The 23,324-nt window shown below is 41.7% G+C and overlaps 1 protein-coding gene across 2 annotated transcripts in view; it reads left to right on the top strand.

Annotated features, from left to right (window-relative positions):
* Positions 1-8,915: 8,915 nt before the first annotated feature.
* The window catches only part of LOC127029036 (ceramide transfer protein-like), a 105,885-nt gene continuing 91,476 nt past the window's right edge, over positions 8,916-23,324 (top strand). For both annotated transcript variants that reach the window (XM_050914701.1, XM_050914702.1), the window contains exons 1-2: positions 8,916-9,157; positions 12,655-12,789. In XM_050914701.1, the coding sequence (XP_050770658.1) occupies positions 9,062-9,157; positions 12,655-12,789 (231 nt within the window). In that variant the 5' untranslated portion in view covers positions 8,916-9,061. The remainder of the gene's footprint in view (positions 9,158-12,654; positions 12,790-23,324) is intronic.

The raw sequence follows: 23,324 nt of genomic DNA on the forward strand, positions 1-23,324 counted from the left end.
TACATCCTACATGAAGAAACTCACATGGGAGCTGATGCTATGATAAGCGGTGTTAAGAGATACGCTGTAGGGCCAAAAATGCAGACAAATGCAGATATAATAGTAAAGAGATGAAACTTGTGCAAATAATCCCAAAATACAAAGAAAGCCGCCAGCAGGTGATGTAAAAAGAGGAATAACCCCTGGGGAATACTGGCAAATAGATTTCTCTGAATTACCAAAACGTGGACAACGTAAGTATCTACTTGTTCTAGTGGATACGTTTTCCGGATGGCCTGAGGCTTTCCCTTGTCGCAACAATGGGGCTAGGGAAGTAATTAGGATATTACTAAAGGAAATAACCCCCCAGATAACTAGAGTTGGACCATATGTCATTAAAAGGGTTGGACAACAACGACTTTTGTTTAATCCATCATGGTCCCTCAAACGGGTAGAACTATCAATGCAGATTAATATCTCTGCAGTTAAACCTGCCTGTTCACCATTCATAAGTGTGTCCTATACAGGATGGTTAGCATGGTTACATGGGCAGTCTCTTACCCTTCCAAATCGAGCAAAAAGAGATGTAACTGGTATCCTAGGGACAGGATTGGGAGTCTTAAACAGCACAGATATGAAGTACTTGCAAACAAACTTAGTACAGCCACACATGATTTTAAAAAAAAAAATTAGGACATCCATTGCGATCCTCCCTTAGGAACTCATCCATGGCTGTTATCTGATATATTGCCTCAGCGGGAAAGGGTTAATGAAAAGGACCACCAATTAATCATAGATGCACTTGGTATATCCCAAAATAATATTTCTCTAGCTCTTACTTGTATCCAGGCTCAACTGTGGGTGCAATATACAATAGCAGCAATTGTAAGAGAAGGTGAAGATGGCACCTTACCTACTGAAATTCAGGAAATAATCTGGGAAAAGGCAACTACATTTGAAAGAGAATTCCAATCACGGTGGTATCTGGGCAATTTCACTCACAATCCTATCGATAACAAAGCCACAGCCTTTGTTGTAACCATACAGAATGCATCAGTAAAAACCATCTACCTGATCATTGCGTTAGGCTTAAATCACAATGGGACTGTACTCTATCCATTAGAGCATAGAGTATGGGCACAATGAGACAATAACAGATGGCAGACTGTTGAAGTTGATGCATGTGTGGTATGGGGACAACAGGGATTTATTTGCAGAAGTAATACCATCAGAGCTCAAGACATTTGTCTTGACACTGGGGAAAATGTTTGTCACTTCGAGATACATCCAAAAGAAATCCCTGGAACTGTACTTATATATATATTGGGAAAGGATGTGTGTGTATAAGAACTCTATGTAATTTTATAGTTGTAGATAATATTACTGTCGGGATAAATAATCACTCAAATACTTGCATTTGTAACTTTACTAACATTATAGGATGTGATTTCAACTATTCAGCTCCTGTTACGACTTATCAGCTATTACAATCCAATTATACTTTAGTTAAAGATCTATTGCTTACTTCCGTTGGGATGGATCTCACACTGGTGAAAAAATTTTTACAACATAATGATCTACGCCAGTTGCTGGAACGTGCCCGAGAAGAGGAACAAAGGACTTGAATCACCGTTCACCATGACACAGAAGAGATACATCGTGTTTTGGACCGGGTGAAGAAAGATGGAGAACATAGGTGGTGGGAAGCCCTCCTCAGATGGTCACCCAAGGCAACAGGCATTCTTAATCTCCTACTACACCCTGTTGTGATCTTGTTATTGCTAACATGTTTATGTTTACTGCTTATAATCAGATTGTATTTTAAGGTTTGGCACATGATGAAGCAAATTGCTCTAATGCAATCACCCAGGGTATGCACGCTCACGACAGAGGGAGATAAATCCCTCGAACTTGAAAACTTCCTTAAAAAGGACAGGGAAAAATTCCAACAAGACATATGTCAATGGGAAGGAACCTATGAGCAGTTTTGGAAAATTTTGAAGCCTCCCAGAGATGGAAATTTTAGAATGAAAAGATCAAGATCTAAGTAAGACTTATTTTAAATAAGAACTATTTATCTAAGTCTCAAAGTGGGGAATTGTTAGAGATATGCAAGAAACAAAACAACAAAGGATGCTACTTAGTTAACGAGGCTTGACCTTGAGAAGAGAAACAAGATGACACCATAAGTCAGTGGGTAAAGACATACCAAGATAAGCACAGGGGCAATCAAAGAGCTACTTGAACTGTGAGTGAACTATCCTAATTAACATACTAGAAAACCCGCCCTTAGGTAGGGAGAGCCCCCTACCAACAGAAGCCCCTTCCTCACAGAACATGCACAGTAAAAAAGGAGGACGCTGCGACTTTAAGTGGAGATGAGACTTGCGAGAACCAATAGGAACGAGGGTAACTCAGCAAAACTGTAAAAATACTGATAACTGTTGCTCGAAAGGTATAAAATGCTTTACCATGTGTTAACCGGGTGTGCTAGCTTTGTGGAGTTACCACCTAGCACCCATCTCTGCGCAGACATGAAATAAACAAATATCTCGACTCTGTGTGTTAATCGGCTTTTTTGCACACCGGGTGAAAGAATCCTGATTTTTTGGGACAACACCTTGGTATAGAAATTAATGTATCAATTGTGATGGTGTGTTCCCCCATCCACCTGACCTTTATTTCCTGTAACCCTGCTCAAGTGATAACCACCAGTGGCGGTCGTAATGGGTGCGTCTGGTCGTGATGACTGCATCCGGCTCAAAGCGGATTCGGGGCAGACAGATAACAACACAATAGCCAAGGGCTAATTTGAGCATGGGCCAACCGAAATACAGCTGGTATGCAAATATAAGTCAATCATCTTCATCAATAGTGGCCAGCCCAGGGCCTGTTGAGCTCTCCTGCACGGCAGCGGGCTGCACGCTAGGATCTCCCCTTGAGTAGGGATGCCTCTCAAGGTTACTCCTCGAGGTTGAGAGAATCCTTATCGCGTCAGATACTCGGTAAGTGAATTGGGAATAAGCACACTGAAACTTTGAAATCTTAGCTAAGTGATATAAAGGATTGATTGCGCATATATAATCCTTTAGACATAAACCATTGACCAAGTCTGGGACTAAGTCTGGATCCGGCCATGTTGTCCCAAAAATCAGGATTCTTTCACCCAGTGTGCAAAAAAGCCGATTAACACACAGAGTCGAGATATTTGTTTATTTCATGTCTGCGCAGAGATGGGTGCTAGGTGGTAACTCCACAAAGCTAGCACACCCGGTTAACACCCGGCAAAGCATTTTATACCTTTCAAGCAACAGTTATCAGTATTTTTACAGTTTTGCTGAGTTACCCTCGTTCCTATTGGTTCTCGCAAGTCTCATCTCCACTTAAAGTCGCAGCGTCCTCTTTTTTTTTTTTACTGCGCATGTTCTGTGAGGAAGGGGTTTCTGTTGGTAGGGGGCTCTCCCTACCTAAGGGCGGGTTTTCTAGTATGTTAATTAGGATAGTTCACTCACAGTTCAAGTAGCTCTTTGATTGCTCCTGTGCTTATCTTGGTATTTCTTTACCCAGCTGACTTATGGTGTCATCTTGTTTCTCTTCTCAAGGTCAAGCCTCGTTAACTAAGTAGCATCCTTTGTTTTTGTTTCTCGCATATCTCCAACAGCCGCACCCAAACTCCCCTCTGAGAAGGAGTTTAGAATGCAAGGGGGTCCTTTCTGAACCTCATGACTCGACGGGAGGGTCTCCCTGACAGTTTTGTCTGACCCTGTCCTCTATGCAGTAAATACTCAAGTGTACCTTGCCATCGAATCTTGTTAAACCACTGTCGCATTTACCATTGAACTTTGTTAAATCGCTGTTTTATATCAATAAAATACATTGTTGCTTCTCTCTTTCGAGTGAAGTGCATCACTCCATCCATGACATCAATAGAGCCAGGCCATTTGAACAATGGGTTTCCCACAAATGCATTGCTTTATTTCTTGAATTTCTAAGACAAGAACAAACATACATTCAAGAAACTAGGAAAATTCAACCCCACTAGAACATTTTTAACATCTCCAATATTTAAAAGGTTACACTACAAAGTCCAGTAGTGCATTTGATTTCATGCTACCTGATTTATCCATTACTTGGATGAGCTAAGGATTTTATCCTAAAACAGTAACGTTACATATTTTCCGACAAGAAGTACACCTGTCTTTTCCAAGCATTCATTTGGCAAGGAAACATTCTGGCTGATGGGATCAAATTTAACAAACTCCTTAACTCTCATTTCCTTGTAAAGTCATGTTCCCCCGATAATGATTTAAGTATCAGCTGCTCTAAAGTCTCTACTTCTCAGCAGGATAAACCACCAACAAACAAAGACATGTGCAAGCAAGCACATCAGACTGTCCTTCTGAACTATATCTGCTCAATTCTTCTCAGCCACAGGGGAGGTGATATTACTAGAGCCCTGGTTTCCAAATAGCCCCTGGAAGAGGACTCCCGTCAGTTTTAATCCTGTAGTAATTTACAGGAACAGAGCTGGCAGGAGGAACTGTACAACAGCGTTATTAACGTGTAAACATACACAGTGTTAGCCACCTAGGTTCCCTACTAGTGCATTCAAAACTGCTACTGTTTCACTATTCTCTCTCTCACTATATAATAAAACCTAGTTCCTTAGAATATAGACTCTCCTGAGAAAGATTTAAGTATTTTTATAAATGTACTAAGCCAAGGTACATGATAAATTAATACTGAACAGAAAACTGGGCCAGGATTCACAGAAGTGAAAATTCCAAGTGCCCAAGCTGACACAGCTGAATGGGACTATTTTTCAAGTAGCAGCTGACCCAGCATTTTACAAAAACTTAGACCCCAACCAAGTACCTAGAATTAGCCTTCAAATAGCAAAGCCCTAGAATTACGTCTTTTCTGAAATAATTGGCTTTAAGATATAACGAATTACAGACAATTCAAGCCTTTTAAAAAGTAAATAATTCACACTGCAAAGTAAACAGATAATAGAGACTGCTTCTGACAATGCCCAAAATGAAACATCAAAATATATATTTTATGCCATTCATCAAACTGTTTAAATAATTCTTTGCTTATGTGAAGAGCAAAATAAGTGAAACAAGTGGAGTACCCATCCCCTATTAATCTTCTGCAGGCAAGATGTGGTACAATTCTGTTGTAAATCCTGCTTTCAGCTCCTCTAGCTCTGTCTAGAAAAACTCATGACTTTAAAACTTCAAAGTTTATTCCAGGGGGAAAGAACCATGGTATCTTCTCCTGTCTCTATTCAGCATTTTACAAGACCTTTTAAACGGAAAGATTTATCTCAAGTTTCTCACCAAGATTTCCTAGTACTTCTAGATTACTGAAAACAAATGTTTTACCATTTTAATCCAGAAAGAAAATAATGAAGGAATTGAACTATTATGAACAACATTAATCAGTAAAAACTACACCAGAAGTGGTGTAGTTATCTGCAACCTTGTTTCTAGAGATGTGTTTATTGCCAATATATTCATAAATAGTGGTAATCTTCTGTTTATTTCTTTTTATTTAGAAGAAAAACCCTAATACAGTGATTCACAGAGACCACAATTGTTTTAGAAAAAAATTGTCTAAATTGTTTATATCTCAGAGCCTATACTACTAGGCAATGTGCTGTTGTATAAACAAGGCTCCTTCAAGAATCCTCTTAAAAAATAGTTTTAAGTTTAAGAACAAACATAACCATGAGCACGAACATACTAGAAAATGTTTATACATTAGTGATGAATGTGTTTTAATAACATACAATGAACACACTAAAACCAAAGGTACAATAATAGTGGAAATGAAAGAGATAAAAAAAGGGAGAAAAAAATAGTTAAGTCCCTCACTTTATGATTGACATCTTTAGAAGTAAAATTCAAGAAAACATTTTTGTGTTACAATTAGTATATCAGCAATACAGCACAACAGTATCTGTTCTACTATTCTAAGAAAGGTGATGACTGTTTCCAGTTATAACAATTATTTGTCAACTCCTCACAGTCTCCAAGACACTAGAAGGGGTACAGATTGAGTACTGGGGTTTGTGATGAAAGAACAAACACAGCAATGAAGCACAAAATAAAGGTCCACTGGAAAAGGCATAGAAGGAGGTAGAGAGGAGTGAGTGGTCTACGTCAGTGTATCAGTTTGATCACCTCTATTTCCCACAGCTTTGGTTTGCATCCCAGATTGGTCTTGGAGCAGACAAAACAGATTCCTTTCAAACTAAACTATACTGGAAGACTGTGCTTCCAGAGCACACCTGACACATTCCAACTGCTAACGGAGGTTCCCTCCATGGGACCAGACTAGTGCTAGTCTGAAGAAACACCTCTTAAAGCTTATATAGGATAAACTTTAGGTCCTCAGCACGAAATCTTTCCTTTACAAATCTACTTCCACTGCACCACATTCTTGCTAACGTAGACATGGCCTGATCTCATTAAGAGTAATAGACAGCAAGTTATACATGAAAAAGATGGTCAGAACATTAGAAAGAAGAGTTCATTTATCTTAGGTATTCACAATCTTGATACACTCATTGGAAGAGCATAAGCTGGTGCCATTATGGAAAAAATAAGACATATTAGGAGGATGTGGCAGATGTAAAAAATGTATTAGAACAGATGAAGCATTATATGAAAAGTTGAAGAGGTAAACCTTTTAGCATCCAGTATTTATTCATTTAAAGTTCTGGTTACAAAATATTAGCTAGAATTAATCATTAAACAAATAGTCTCTCTAACAAGGATGAATCCATTTGCTAAATAACCTGAAATATCTATCCTTGGCATTTATAGTTTTTAACACCTGTTTGAGTCAATCTATATTCTAAAGAGGAAAAAAAAAAAAGCTACTTCTGGAACTAAGTGGACAGTCCTAGACCAAAAGTACGAGAGTGCATGGCTATGTAAGTACACATCACTGCCATTGCCAAAAGGCTTTGCTCAGATATGTCTCTTCACCTCCTGCTCTCATTCAGGATAGAGAAAGAAGTTCATTCAGAGTTTAAAGGGGAAAACACAACTGCCTTTACAGGTGATACCACTTAACTTCATCAACATACTGCAGAGAAGAGCTATAAATTGTTCTTATACATATCAATATATACAAAACAGCCTCTCTGCTTGCTTAACAGATGCAGTACATTGCAACAGACACTAAGAAAAAATATCTCGGTTTCTTTCCAAACAGCTGGTGAATCAAAGAACATAGTTTCTCAACAACTTTTTATATGTTAGAAAATTATCAAAAATAGCACCCACAGTAGACTTCTATAAAAATGTTTCTGTGCATTCCAGTGATTACGCAAGTATTAAGATGTCTGTGACTCTCCTTTATTTCTAATTGTTTAGGACAATGATGCCGCTTTACCACTCACTCTCAGTGCTGCATTAATTCTAAATATCTTTATACCAGAGACTTTGAGCTGGTACTAATATTATTTAACTTTTAGCTGCCACATAAATGGAGAATACATATAGTTATGTCAATGCTAAAAGCTCTTTAAAAAAAAAAAAATAATCCCTCAATGGAAACTTTCAAGCAGCATAACATGGAAAAATTACACAATGATTTGTCACAAGGAGGAAGTCAGAGAAAATACAATTTTACAACGTTGCTCTTACAATATAACCGATGTGTGTGTTCTAAAACTGAAGTTTCCTCAACTAACTTTTTTTTCAAAAAGTCATGAGAAAGGAGATGGGCCAGTCCTTCCCAACCCACTACATCTGTTCATAAATTGTGAAGTGATACATTCAGCTGCCTCTTTTTTTTCCCCTTTCTGCAAATATTTCTCCACCCATAAATATCGGCAAGGATACATATCTCAGACGGAGTTCTGAAGAAAAAAAGTATTTATCGTTTCGTTCCCTAAACTGTGAAAATATTAGGCAAATAAAAGGACACCGCTACCTCACGGCTGAGGCAGACTGCTGACCGCCACTTATCCACTCTGCTCATAACACGCCTCTGGGCTGAGCCGGTGAAGTAGAACGAAAGAGGGCGGCGCAGAGGCGCCCCAGCAGCCGGGAAGGAGCGGGCTGCTGAGCCCACCCGCAGGTGCACAGCGCGGCTAGTTGGCACGCCGCACCTAACCCGTAATCACCGCCGCCCGCAGAGCGAATGCCTCTTCGCCCCGGGGCCCCAGGGAGCAGCGCAGGTACCCGCCAGCCCAACGCAGACAGCAGACCTGGGGTGGCCCGCCCCCCCTCATGTCTCACCCGGAAGCCGGCAAGCACCTCCTACCCCTTTCTGCGGTCTCTGTGGCCAGCATTTTTGTTTGCCGCTCACTCCCCAAGTCCTGCCGGCTAGGGGTAGGGAAGGCGATACCACTTCTCTCACGCTAAAAAGCGAGCAGGGCCGGAGAAACGCTTCACCTTACTAAAGAAAGAGTCCTTCCTCACCACCACCCCCCCCCAAAAAAAAAAAAAAAAAAGAAAAGAAAACACTGCCCTAAGCAGCACCACTGCCCTCGCCTGGCAGCGGAGGGAACGGAGTTCCCCACCTCATCGGGTTACGGAAGCGAAACCCACCGCTAGCATCACAGAAACGACAAAACCAAGATGGCGGCTACCTGCCGACGGGAGGGAGATAGCCACTGTAGCGGACTACGTCTCTGAGAGTTAACTGTAGCCCAGCTTACTGCTGCTCGGAAGAAGACTACAACTCCCGGCAGGCGCCGCACGGCCCGGCTAGCGGAGCTGGGAGGGAAGGCGAGGGGCGGAGCTGATAAATAGCGGCACAGAGCACCCGCCTCACGTAAGATGGTGGCGGCGGCCGCAGGCAGACGTATACTTGTCCGTCATCTTCTTGCTACCTCTATGTTGTGGCTCTTGCCGTGGGTAGGGGTCGTGGAGCTACAGTAAGGGGGAAGCCTAAGCTTGCGTGCCTCGGTGCCGGCCGGTCGCTGGCAGGGGCGGGCGGCGCTGGTGGCACTGCGGGCGCGGAGCAGTGCTGCTTAGGTAGAGCCCGCTGCTCCCGTCCCTTTAGCAGGAGGAGACTGAGGCTGCTGTGGGCGGGTTGCTCGGCTCTTCTCTGCTCGGCTATGTCGGACAATCAGAGTTGGAATTCCTCCGGCTCTGAAGAGGACCCCGAGACCGAGCTCGGGCTGCCTGTTGAGCTCTGTGGGGTGCTCAGCAAGGTAAGCTGCCTTTCCTCCTCCTCACGGCCTGTGCCTGGCGGCCTCTTGCTTCTCCTCTCCGCGCCGCACTACGGCCCCTCCCTCCCGCAGCTGGTCGAGGCCTGTCAGCCCCGTCCGCCTGTCTCCCCGCCGCTCCGGACGATCAGGCTGAGGCTCTCGCCTCCCCCGGCGCCGGTGGAGGGGCCTGGTGGGGGCGCGGGAGGTGCTGGCACGGCCGAGGCAGCCACCACCTGATGGTGGGGAGCCTGCTAGGCAGCCGTTCTAGCGTCCGACGCGAACCGCCCGAGCCCCCTCCCTCAGCTGGGGGCACCAGTACATCCCCGCCGGGCTGGGGGGGGGGGGGGGGGGGGGGGGCGCTCGCGTACTTACCCCCGCATCTGCGCAGCGCCCGCCCGCCCGCCCCTCCCCACCCCTGAGAGGCGGCGTGAGGAAGCACTTTCTCGGGAAAGAGCTGCGGGTGCGGCTTCAGCCCCGGCCGGGCGGCTGGGGGAGGTGTCGGCGCCCGGCCCGGGAGTCCCTGCCGCCCCCTGCCCCCGTACCGAGCCCGCTAGCTGCCTGGCGTGAGCTTCTGGAGAGCGAGGCCCGCGAGGGGGCGGCCGGATTTGCGCGGGGAGGGTGTCTCCCCCACTCCTTAGGCTCCTGGCCGAATCTGGCGGCGGGCCCGGGTGCGGGCTGGGGCCGCGGCATCCCGCTCCCCTGCCCGGGAGCTCCTGAAGGCAGGCGCGGCCCGTGGTCACTTCCCAGGAGCAGGCCCCAGCACAGGAGCGGCACAACCTTTAGTCCAAGTATCAAAACAGAACAATAAAATACCTCTGCAGCAAGAGATGCGGGAGGTGGGGAGGAGCGGAAGAAAAATGACACTAAAGCTTGTTTTCCCCTTTTAAAAATAAAATCACTTTTTGCTCTTTTATCACTGAGAATAAGATGACTTGCAAGTATGTGTTGGATGATACTGGGAAACTTTAGGGGTGCTTTAAAGTTGAATATTGAATTACTAAGTTTGAAAGCAGATTTTTTTTTTTTTTACCAGAAAGTACATTCAGAATAATGTTGAAATATCTTTAGAATTAAAGCACTATGTTTTGAATTTCTTTCCTTTCCTACACAATAAGGTCAGGTACAGGCCCTGGATGCTGAGAAAACAGCCATAACGGGGCCAGTACTCTGCTTTTTGTGAGGGACACTGAACTCCTTCCAGTCTTGAAAATGTTTCTAAGCCCAGAGATGGGAGGAACGGTTAGGAGAAAAGAAGGGCCTTTGCTCTCATCTGTAAGATCTCATAATCTAATAAGTCCCAGTGCTGTTTTTTACTGGTGTAGTAGGTGAAGCCATGGCTTCTTCTGACATTCTGTAGCTTAGGTATGTGCAAACTTTTCTGGATGATTGTGCTGAGTGTAGCTGATGCTGCCTTTCCTGTGAGAACAGAGGATGTAATCCAAATAGTCAAGTATGGTGAAACCTGTTGCAGTGAATATGCTTGAGGGATAAGTTTACCTTTTGCTAGTTGATGCCTCAGCAATACTTGAGACAAACTAATTAAAATGAAATGGTAGCATACCAAACTTTCTACTAAAGAAATATTTATTTTTAATAACTTATTGTGTATAATTACATCTTAAATCAATAAAAGTAGGCTGCGGTTCTCTGTGTGCTTAGTAGTGTTTCAGTTGTTCTGCCCTTTGGTAAAGAGAGAAGTTTTGAAGGAAATGGAGTAATTTGGTAAGAGAATCTTATTAGAAGTGTGTCCTGCTGGTCTCTCTAAATGTTTCAGAACTCCAGGTTTTTTACCATTGTATTTCCTGCTTACCATTTTAAGGTGGATACAAAGAAAGAACTTCAGTGTGGAAGTGTCTTTCTTGAAGCAAAAGAATCTAGATGCTTGAACCAGTGGTCTTGTCTTTGCCAAAACCTTGTTTCTATCCCATATACTTTAAGGAGTCTTTTAATTCATGGCACTTTGATTGCAACAGCAAATACAAGATTGACTGCTATATTTACCTCACTTAACTCTTTCAAAGAAGGAAAGGTGCTTTCCTCCCTGTCCCTTGCTCTTTTGCCCAAGATAACTTTGGACTCTGCCTTTCGCATCTGGGAGGAGTTGGGAATGTGAGAGACAGGTAAAGGAGGAAGGCAGGAAATAATATACCTCCATAACAGCTTGTGCTACCAGTTCGTGTACTAAGCATAGCTGAGGCTTTCTTTAAGAAATACTAAACTTAGCAATTCAATGTATTAAGAGATCATAAAGGGCTTTATCTTTGGAGAGCAAATCTAGGTCTTACCTACGCTTGAAAATTGTTAGGAATTTCTCAGCTATAGAATTTGTTTTCCATAGACCTCCTCTTGTTATTAATAGAGTTAACATGCTGTTATGGGACATGTATTAACTAATATGTGTAGTATAATGTAGAAACGAGCCTGTTAGTCCACTTTCTTCCCCCTATTTATATGTTATAAATATGGTGAATAATGGTTGGAATTAAATGCTAAAAAGAGACATTTTAAACTTATTTCTTGGAGCTTTTTGTCAAAGAACAGTTGTCATGATCAAAGAAGTGCTTGCATGATAAAATTTTCAGTGCTTTTGTTTCCATTTTTATCTAATTTATAGTTTTTGCACTGTGATTGAAGACCAAGCATCAGTGTGTAGCCAGAGTTATAGAACAGTCCTGATCAGTGTCATATGATTCTACAAAGTGCAGTTCAGTATTGTTGAGAAGATGTTGCAAATAAGATTAATAATCAGAACTTTTAATCACTTCTAACTAGATCTTAGTAGGATGAATCCAGGACTTGTTCTGGAATATCACTTTCATTCCATGTGTGGATGTGGAGTCCCTAGAAAAATCTGAATAACAAAAGGATGATTGGATGTCTGCTGATAAGCAAGTATCATCTTAATGAGTGGTTAGGAATTAAAACCTAAAGCAATATCTATGGGCAATATTAAATTGATAAAGAACTGATTGCTTTAGGCACTATAGTAGTTATATACTGTACTGGTGGGATAATGGCATGTTTCTATTTATATGAAGAGAACTAGATACTTTAGTAAAATAATTTTTGTAGAAATTAACTTTTATATAAAATAAATTATTTCATGTTCTGCTTAAGCTTGGCTTTTGGTCTAACTCCAGATTTTAAATCAAATGACTAAACTCACCTTAGTGATTAATGTTTTATTCCCCCCTCCTCAATTTGTCATCAGTATGTTTATTACCTTTATTTTAACTGGCCTTGGCAATGCAGTTACACTTAAGACATCTGTTATCTTTTTGTTCATTTGAAACAACTGGTTTTTAGTACCTTCAGGAGTTTGTAAAATGATTTTAGGGAGCTCTGGGCAGAAGAGGAATAATAGTTCTTCTCAATTGGGAAGAACTTTTATAGAAGTTGCTTTTTTTTTTTTTCTCCTGGTGCTTGAAAGCCTGAGAAATATCAGCCAAACTGTTTTTATTGTTATTTTTCTATTAGCTGCTCTTTGAATTTTTTTACAGTGGACCAACTACATTCATGGGTGGCAGGATCGATGGGTAGTTCTGAAAAGCAACACACTCAGTTATTACAAGTCTGAAGATGAAACGGAGTATGGCTGCAGAGGCTCTATCTGTCTGAGCAAGGCTGTGATTACGGTAAGTGCTGTTTCAGTATTGCCATCTTTTCATGTTTTGGGGTGTTACATATTTGTAGACTAATGTCTGGTGAAAGCAAATATGGATATGGCAAATATTCTGTTAGGTCGTTTAATATTAAAGTTAGTGATATTAGTGCAACACTGTGGAGCAGGGCAAGGAGTTACTAATAAGAAAACAAACTGTTCTCATTTGAGACTGCAGTAAGCAGCTTTTCATCTCTGTTATCTTAGAGGTTTCTGTGGGTAGGGATACAGTTTGCTTCTGGAGGAGGCAGAGTTTTCCCAGGGGTTAGCCTAAGACCCTGGAACAACTTCCCAAAGGAGGCAGCATCCATCACAGTCCTTACACTTTGCACTAGAAAGAGAGGGTAGTATTTCTTTGACTGTACTTTCTGAACATGACTCTGTACAACGTTTCTGAAAGAAAGTGTTCTACTATGTGTTTCCTTCTCTAAAGTGTGATGCTGTTTTTGCCTAATGCTAAAAGATCCAGTATTATGCTGGTAAGAATAAAGAGCCTACATATAAGTGAAATCTCATAAAGATGAATTTGCCTTAGATAAAGAAAAAAAATCTTTTTGTAGCTTTCAGAATTATGATATGTATTAATTATGAATAATGCTGTAGCTTTTCTGTGTTACTGTTAAATAGTCAGTCCAGTTATTTGACTTAGGGGGGGAAAAAAAGCTGGACTGTGTAGCACATAACTTCCTAGAGCAGTAGTGTTAAATCTTACTATTTATGTTCTTATTCCACCAAATGTTTTGCTTTCAGACTGAATTGAGGATGAAAAATAAGAAGTTTCCTTTTCTTACTAATATTCAGCTTACAAATAGAATTGTTTTTAAACACATTTTGGTTTGGAAAAAAAAAAGACTGGATTGATTACATCAACTGTATGTATTTTGGAAAAAAGATTGTGAAGAAAAAGCAGATTTTTACATTTAGATGCCTGACAGGTATTGCAGTCATCTAAAAATTAAAACAAATTACCTCATTTCTTTTAAAGCTCTTTTTAAAACTGCTTAAACTTTTAAAACTTGCTCAAGATTTGACTTATTCAGGAATATATGGTGCACAGCAACAGCATCTAGAAGTGCTCATTTAAGTGTACTTCTGGTGGTCTGTAGAGGTACCAGCCTCTGATCAGGACTTCTGAAAAGGTGTCTCATTCACTAGTAAGAGGCTTAACATGCCAACCAGACAGAGACAGGAAGGTGGTGGCAAGGAGGTAGGCCAAGGGATGTCTGGAAGTGTGCTGTAGAGCACATTTCAGCAGCTTGAATTCCAGTTGTGGTGGCGGAGAGATTATAGTGATGCTGATATTGCTTCTGGAATGTTTTGGTATATTGCACTTTGTGAAGGGAAGTTGGTGAGCTTCTTATCTTTTGACTAGGAAGTGTGTAACACTGAAACTTCTTGCAGATAGCTTTTTTCCTCTCTTCTATCTGGCGCTTGTTACATCTGGTGACTTGGAGTTGAATTGTTTGTTTTTTTCCAGTTCTTGAGTACATTGAGAAAGAATAAAAAGTGGGCATAGTTCTAAAAAATTAATCTGATATTTCAGTTGTTCCATTTTCATTCAGGATCATGCATTGAGTGGTATTTGACAGTTTGCTTGATTGTAGTTTGAAATGGTATTTCTGAAACCTGGTAAACTCCTGTTAATTATTTCTAGCTGCAGTTAGTGATTGCTGTGTAAGTATTAGAGGTTCAGGAATACTATTAGATCATTTCATGTGTCTCTAGGATATAGAAATTTACTTCTGAAACTGCCATGTGATTATCTCTTATTTTTCAGAAGTTATTCTTCTAGGCCAGAGTTTTAGAATGAATGCTTCTGGTTTGATAGTTGTTTGGTAGCAAATTGAATAGTTTTTTTAAAAAAACCTATGTTTTCAATAGTAGAAAATGAATTATGCTCAAAGATAATTGTTTAAAATATTCTTCCTGAGGTACATAGTTAATCTTTATTTTCATGTCCTTGTAATGTCTTACTATAAGCTTACTAGCATGTATTTAAATGCATAGGAGAACACCAATAGTTGATAAAATAAATGTTGAGATGATAATGGAAAGCTACTTTTGCTATCAATGGAACTTATTTGTTACTGTATATCTTGTGATTACTTTGGTAGAGAAGGGAAGTCGGGTTTCTTACTGACTTAATGTTCAGTAGCATTGATCTGATGTAGTTGGGATCTTCATCTTGAATATTTTTTGATGGTCTTTCACTATACTGTAAGTTTAGTTTTCCTTGATCTTGCTAATCCAGAGTCAGGCATAGTAACTACCTATCTCCTAACCTGGTGTATTGCAGGAAGTTTTCCTTAAGTACAATGCAGGGTATGAGTGGTATGAGATGGTGTTGATGGCTGTAATGTTTCCTTGTAGGAAAGGGGGGATTGGATTCTCATGAAGCTTTCTTTTAGGTGCTCAGATTAGGTATGATGGGAGATGTAATGATTTTCTGTGTGTAATTAATGCTACTAGTAGTATAGAATGTCCACGTTTCATTGATGTATAAGCATAAATTTGAAAAGCTGCTCTCACTGAGTAGTCTTACTGTACTTCCAGCAATGAAGATAAGCCTAATGATAAGTCATAGTATGAATTAAGAGACATTAATGCTGCATTTGAAAAGCCACAGTCCTTTCTGATCTTGTTTTATCATTCCTATCACACTGGGCAGAGATTGATAGATAATTCTACAGGGATATTTTATAAAATGACACTTGTCTCTCCCCTCTTTAATTAATGAGAGGAAGACTTGTTAAATTAGCTCATTAAAGTAGCTTCTTTAGGTATTTTAAGTGTAGAATTATAATGTCATATCTCCAAAATAGGTAGGTTCCTGTGACAATAGTCTTTAATTGAATGGAAAACATGGGGTCTAGTTGGGCTACTCACTACACTAACCACTGGGACTGAGAAAAGCTGATTTCTCTGGAATAGAGGACTAAAGGATGAATATTTATTGTATACTCACTGGATTACATCAAGTAATGAACTGTCAAGAACTAGCCATGTGAATTAAGTTATGAAGGAGGACAATGAAAGTCAATACATGATGCTAACTGAGTTGCTTTTAGCCAGATAATGAAAAACACCTTGAAGGTGTTTAAGCAGTTTATAACAGAGTGGAGGCTTGAACTCAAGTTAAAAGTTCTGCTATGTGGTCAAGGGATGAGAAGAAATTATGGGTATTATAAAAAGTTGATATACGCACAGATTTAAGCTTTGTTCTATTACTCTAGCTTGGACATCCTAAATTACTGCTGCAGTTGATTGTCAGAGACAGGTAATGTTTATTAAAGATATCCTTCATTACTGTAAAACACTGTAGTTCTTTAATTTCTAAAGTCAAGCTTTCAATGGGGACTTCTATGTACATGGTTAGGAGTGGATGTTGATGGCAGTCCTGTAGTGGTAGATCCATGGGATTCAGCTTTGGAGTTAGAAGGTCTAGGGTCTGTTGTTAAAAGAACACACAGAAATGCTTTGTAGAGTTCAAAGTCCAACTTTCAGGGAAACTCGCCTTTCAGCTCATACTGTCTTTGCCTTGATTACTGTCTATTCTGATAGTGCCATTGCTGCTTTTGTATAGAGGGACTTGTACTATCTCATGCAGTGACAGTGTGATATATCAAGAAGTAACATGGTATGCATAGAATAACTTAACCTCAGGAGGTCCCTTCCAGCTTATCTGCTGTGCCCCCCTGCTCCAGGCAGTCTCACAGAAAGGCCAGCACTAATTTAATCCTGGTGGTAATTTATATTAATAGATTTTTCAAACCTGTTTACAAATTCTTAACAATGAAGTGTTTATCTCATGAGTTCTAGGGTTTTTCCAGAAAGGGCTTGGCTGGTCAGGACAGCTCTTCTGCATGGATCTTGAAAAACGCTTAGAGAAATGTCATGCTTGATAACTTTTAAGAATGCTTAAACTCAGCCATGTGTGCACTTTGTATTTTTTGTCACTAGAGGTGACTACCTATACAGGAAGAGTTCAAAAAGCTTATGTTCCAACTTAAATTTAAGCTTTTATTCAGATAGGATTCATACCTGCCATGTTTTAATCCAGTGGTTGGTCTTCATTTTACTTTCTGTATTACTGATGTAGAAAAACTTTTTGATTTCTAATTTGGTAGTTTAAACAAGATGCAATAACTGCAATGCAATGATTTTCCTTGGTTTTGGTTATACTGAGATGACGCATACTCATGTAAAAATCTTAATGGAAATATGCTATTGGTTATTAGTCTTTTTTAGAACATTCTGTTGTTATTGTGTTGTAAAGAGATGTTTAGACAGTTCTGTGGAAATGTCTAGACTAGGATTGAGTAATGAATGCAGTTTGCATAATGGAGATATTTTTAATAAACTGGTTTGTTTCCAGAAACAGTAATTGGAAAGAACTGTTGCTTAATGAAGGCAGTAATGATGTTTTATATTAATATACAAGTTGCAAGCCATTCCTCTTCAGAATGGGCTTCTGAAAGGGTGGGTTTCTTTGAGTATCTATTGCTTGTGGATATCTGGAGCTTGGGACAGACAAGAAGATAGAAAACTGAATTCTGCCCGAGACAGACAACCTAGTGAATTTGTTGTCCCAAAAATCAGGATTCTTTCACCCGGTGTGCAAAAAAGCCGATTAACACACAGAGTCGAGATATTTGTTTATTTCATGTCTGCCCAGAGATGGGTGCTAGGTGGTAACTCCACAAAGCTAGCACACCCGGTTAACACATGGTAAAGCATTTTATACCTTTCAAGCAACAGTTATCAGTATTTTTACAGTTTTGCTGAGTTACCCTCGTTCCTATTGGTTCTCGCAAGTCTCACCTCCACTTAAAGTCGCAGCGTCCTCCTTTTTTACTGCGCATGTTCTGTGAGGAAGGGGCTTCTGTTGGTAGGGGGCTCTCCCTACCTAAGGGCGGGTTTTCTAGTATGTTAATTAGGATAGTTCACTCACAGTTCAAGTAGCTCTTTGATTGCCCCTGTGCTTCTCTTGGTATGTCTTTACCCACTGACTTATGGTGTCATCTTGTTTCTCTTCTCAAGGTCAAGCCTCGTTAACTAAGTAGCATCCTTTGTTGTTTTGTTTCTTGCATATCTCTAACAATTCCCCACTTTGAGACTTAGATAAATAGTTCGTATTTAAACTAAGTCTTACTTAGATCTTGATCTTTTCATTCTAAAATTTCCATCTCTGGGAGGCTTCAAAATTTTCCAAAACTGCTCATAGGTTCCTTCCCATTGACATATGTCTTGTTGGAATTTTTCCCTGTCCTTTTTAAGGAAGTTTTCAAGTTCGAGGGATTTATCTCCCTCTGTCGTGAGCGTGCATACCCTGGGTGATTGCATTAGAGCAATTTGTTTTTGGGTACAGACGCTAACAAAGTATAAGGGTTAGACACCGTAGGATGTATGTCTTTGGTTATCTGATTTATAGCCCTCAAGTCCTGCACTAATCGGTAATCCTGGGAGTGAGGCTTTCTCACTAATAAAATCGGTGTATTGTATTCAGATTGACATTCTCTGAGCAGTCCATATTGTATAAAGGTATTTATCAGGGCTTCGAGGCCCTTGCGAGCTTCCAGCCTAATAGGATATTGATGCACCCTTACTGGTTTTGCCCCCTCTTTTAGTTCTACTTTAATCGGACTCACATTTTTTGCTTTACCTGGGTTTTTTTTTTTTGAAGCCCATACCAGGGGAATTACCACGTTTAATACAGCGTCTGGAATATTCTCTTCAATTTCTTCCGGTGTTTCATCTGTCAGCAAGCAGATCTGAGCTCTCCAGGCGGTTTCAGGTGGGATATGGAGCTGTACAGCATTCTCAGAAAAGGTTACTTGTGCATTTAGTTTGCATAATAAATCTCGTCCCAGTAAAGGTAGGGGGCATTCTGGCATGTATAGAAACTCATGAATTAATTTAGCTCCCCCAATTGTGCACTCCATTGGTTGTAAAAATGGCCTTAATGTTCTTTTTCCCGTTGCCCCAACAATAGGTATAGTTACTTTACTTAGAGGTCCTTTACAAGTGGTGACTACTGAATGAGTAGCCCCACTGTCAATTAAAAAAATCTATAGTCTCGTTCCCCAGCTTAACTGGAACAGGGGATCAGCTGGGGAGACTTTAATATGTTCTCCCCCAGTCCCCTTCATTCATTGTCTGAATCTTCTAACATAATAAGATTAGCATTTTCTGCATGATCCCGTTCCTTTGGCCCCTCTCGTTTCAGGCATTCATTCTTCCAGTGTCCCTCCCGTTTACAGACCGCACACTGATTTAGCCCTAAAGGGGTTCAGTTTTGTGGACCTCTTCCCTGCATTATTCCACCACATCCTCCTCTTCCTTTACTTTTTCCTCTACCCTTCCTTCTGACATCATTTCCATTTATTGCCGCTGCCAGCAAAGATGCATGCAACTTCATTTTGTTCTGTTTTTCTTTTCTTTCCCTCTCATCTCGATTGTCATAAACATTATACTTTATCAATTGTGAGATCAACATTCCCCCAGCTCCATCAACTTTCTGCAACTTTCTCCTTATATCCTGAGTCGACTACCCAATAAACAACATGTATTGAACATCCTCTGATTTGCCTCATTGTCCGGATTCAAGTCCATCCATTTTCTAGCTACCTCACATAGCCTTTCGTAAAAGGCTGATGGATTTTCCTCCGGACCCTGCCTTACCTCATAAAGCTTAGACACATTCTTTGGTTTAGGCACTCCATGCTGAACCCCGTATAGTATCAGCTGCTGATACTGCTTCAGTTGAGCCCTCGTTTCCCCCCCCTGTTAGGATCCCATTCTGGGTCCCTTTTAGTAGGTGGGGACTCCTCAGAATCTTCTTGCCTGTTTCTCCTTCCCCCTTCTTCCCTGGCCCTTTCAATCACCATTCTCTTTTCCTCTGCCGTAAAGAACGTATTTAGCAGAGCCTGTATATCTCCCCAGTTGGGATTATGTGTTAACATTATAGTTTCTAATAGTTGATGTACTCCCTCAGGGTTTCCCCTATAGGATCCAACAGATTGTTTCCAATTTAACAGCTCAGAGGTAGTGAACGGAACATGTACAAAAACCAGCAGTCTTTCTGGTCCCACTGCTTGTCTCAGGGGAGCCTGTACAATTGGTTGAGCGTGCCCTCTAGTCCGGCTGGAAATGGGGCTAAAGTTATCATTGCCCGATTGTAAATTAGGATCGATTGGCAATTGTCCGGCACTATTTTTGTGTGGAGGTGGGGCTGTCGGGAGTAACAGTTGCACATCTTTCTGCTCTTCTTCCCCTGCAATCTGTCTATCATCACAGCCTATGCAACAACCGCTCTCCTTTTTCTCGGAAGCTGTATACATCACTAGGTCAGTCTTTAGCTTACATTTTTCCCGCATATCAGGTTTTCTGTACAAAGTCATAAAGGCATCAACAGAAGGTACTTCGTCGCATTTCCCCATCCAACGGCAAAACAACATCAGTTGTCATATAGCATTATAGTTTACCGATCCATTTTCTGGCCAGACCTCATCGTCACCCAATTTATAATTTGGCCACCATTGACTACAACATCTTTTCATTTTATCTTTAGTCATTAGATTTCCCCCAAACTTATTCCAGTTTTTCAAAATACACCCCAAAGGGCTACAGGGAGGAATTGTGGATTGGCTTGCTCCCATTTTAACTGAATTTACCTATTTGCCAGCTTTGACTCCCTTGGTCGGTAATTAGCACTCTGACCGCTTTGGTCAGTAATTACTCCTCTGACCCCCCTTGGTCAGTATACGCACTCAGTTCTGACCCCCCTGGTCAATTAAGGCAACCCTTGCCGAACGTTTACGTGCGACTTTATGCGCCCCCTTGGTGACTTTATGTGCACTCGGCTCTGACCCCCCTGGTCAATTACGGCACCCTTTGCCGAGAGCCTATGTGCAACTTTACCCTTTAACCTTCCATGGGAGTCATTGAATTTGTAATTAAACTTTATACTCACCCATCCAAGGATTCATTCCCCTTTCACCCTGATACAAATATCTCTGGTCGGCGTTGCACCTTTGAGTCGCTTGTCGCCCCGGCTTCGGAGGGAATCCGGAGGAGTCCCCGATCAATAGGTCGGTGCGCACTGGAGCTCGGTCCGGTCCGGTCCGCTGTCGGGGACGGCAAGACGATCCGGGCAAGGCCTTATGGCCGTCCCATCTGGGTCGCCAAAATGTTGTCCCAAAAATCAGGATTCTTTCACCCGGTGTGCAAAAAAGCCGATTAACACACAGAGTCGAGATATTTGTTTATTTCATGTCTGCCCAGAGATGGGTGCTAGGTGGTAACTCCACAGAGCTAGCACACCCGGTTAACACATGGTAAAGCATTTTATACCTTTCGAGCAACAGTTATCAGTATTTTTACAGTTTTGCTTAGTTACTCTCGTTCCTATTGGTTCTCGCAAGTCTCACCTCCACTTAAAGTCGCAGCGTCCTCCTTTTTTACTGCGCATGTTCTGTGAGGAAGGGGCTTCTGTTGGTAGGGGGCTCTCCCTACCTAAGGGCGGGTTTTCTAGTATGTTAATTAGGATAGTTCACTCACAGTTCAAGTAGCTCTTTGGTTGCCCCTGTGCTTCTCTTGGTATGTCTTTACCCACTGACTTATGGTGTCATCTTGTTTCTCTTCTCAAGGTCACGCCTCGTTAACTAAATAGCATCCTTTGTTTTTGTTTCTCGCATATCTCCAACAAATTGTCTTAGCTTATTTTTCTAAATAACAATAAATTGCTATTGTGAAGAACTTAATAAATATTCATGTTATAAATTAGGGCTGTGTCGTGGTTTAAGCCCAGCCGGCAACAAAGCACTGCGCGGCCGCTCGCTCGCTCGCTCACTCACTCACTCACTCCTCCCCCCCCCCCGGCGGGATGGAGAGGAGAAAATACAATGAAAGGGGCTCCTGAGTTGAGACAAGGACAGGGAGGGATCACTCACCAATTACGGTCACAGGCAAAACAGACTCAATCTGGGGAAAAATAAATCAATTTAATTTGTTACCAATCCAATCAGAGTAGGATGATGAGAAATAGAACCATATCTTAAAAACACACCTTCTCCCCACCCCTCCCTTCTTCCCAGGCTCAGCTTTGCTCCCGATGCCTCTACCTCCTCCCCCTGCCAGCAGTACAGGGGGACTGGAATGGGGGTTGCGGTCAGTTCATCACACGCTGTTTCTGCTGCTCCTTCCTCCTTGGGGGGAGGACTCCTCCCACTCTTCCCATGCTCCAGCGTGGGGTCCCTCCCACGGGGGTCAGCCCTCCACGAGTTTCTCCAACGCGAGTCCTTTCCACATGCTGCATTCCTCCACAAACTGCTCCAGCATGGGCTTTCCCACAGAGTCACGGCTTTTTCTGGGCCCAGCCACCTGCTCCGGTATGGGGTCCTCCACAGGCTGCAGGGGAATCTCTGCTCCACCATTAACCCTCCATGGGCTGCAGGGAGACAGCCTGCCGTCTCACCACGGGCTGCAGGAGAATCTCTGCTCCAGCGCACCTCCTCCCTCTACTTCTTCACTGACCTTGGTGTCTGTGTTGTCCCAAAAATCAGGATTCTTTCACCCAGTGTGCAAAAAAGCCGATTAACACACAGAGTCGAGATATTTGTTTATTTCATGTCTGCGCAGAGATGGGTGCTAGGTGGTAACTCCACAAAGCTAGCACACCCGGTTAACACATGGTAAAGCATTTTATACCTTTCGAGCAACAGTTATCAGTATTTTTACAGTTTTGCTGAGTTACTCTCGTTCCTATTGGTTCTCGCAAGTCTCATCTCCACTTAAAGTCGCAGTGTCCTCCTTTTTTACTGTGCATATTCTGTGAGGAAGGGGCTTCTGTTGGTAGGGGGCTCTCCCTACTCAAGGGTGGGTTTTCTAGTATGTTAATTAGGATAGTTCACTCACAGTTCAAGTAGCTCTTTGATTGCCCCTGTGCTTATCTTGGTATGTCTTTACCCACTGACTTATGGTGTCATCTTGTTTCTCTTCTCAAGGTCCCGCCTCGTTAACTAAGTAGCATCCTTTGTTTTTGTTTCTTGCATATCTCCAACAATTCCCCCCTTTGAGACTTAGATAAATAGTTCTTATTTAAAATAAGTCTCACTTAGATATTTTCATTCTAAAACTTCAGTCTCTGGGAGATTTCAAAATTTTCCAAAACTGCTCATAGGTTCCTTCCCATTGACATATGTCTTGCTGGAATTTTTTCCTGTCCTTTATAGGGAAGTTTTCAAGTTTGAGGGATTTATCTCCCTCAGTCATGAGCGTGCATACCCTGGGTGATTGCATTAGAGCAATTTGCTTCATCATGTGCCAAACCTTAAAATACAGTATGATTATAAGCAGTAAACATAAACATGTTAGCAATAACAAGATCACAACAGGGTGTAGCAGGAGATTAAGAATGCCTGTTGTCTTGGGTGACCATCCAAGGAAGGCTTCCCACCACCTATGTTCTCCATCTTTCTTCACCCGGTCCAAAACACGATGTATCTCTTC

This window comes from Gymnogyps californianus, unplaced genomic scaffold, assembly GCF_018139145.2.
Source record: "Gymnogyps californianus isolate 813 unplaced genomic scaffold, ASM1813914v2 HiC_scaffold_63, whole genome shotgun sequence".
Taxonomy (NCBI): domain Eukaryota; kingdom Metazoa; phylum Chordata; class Aves; order Accipitriformes; family Cathartidae; genus Gymnogyps; species Gymnogyps californianus.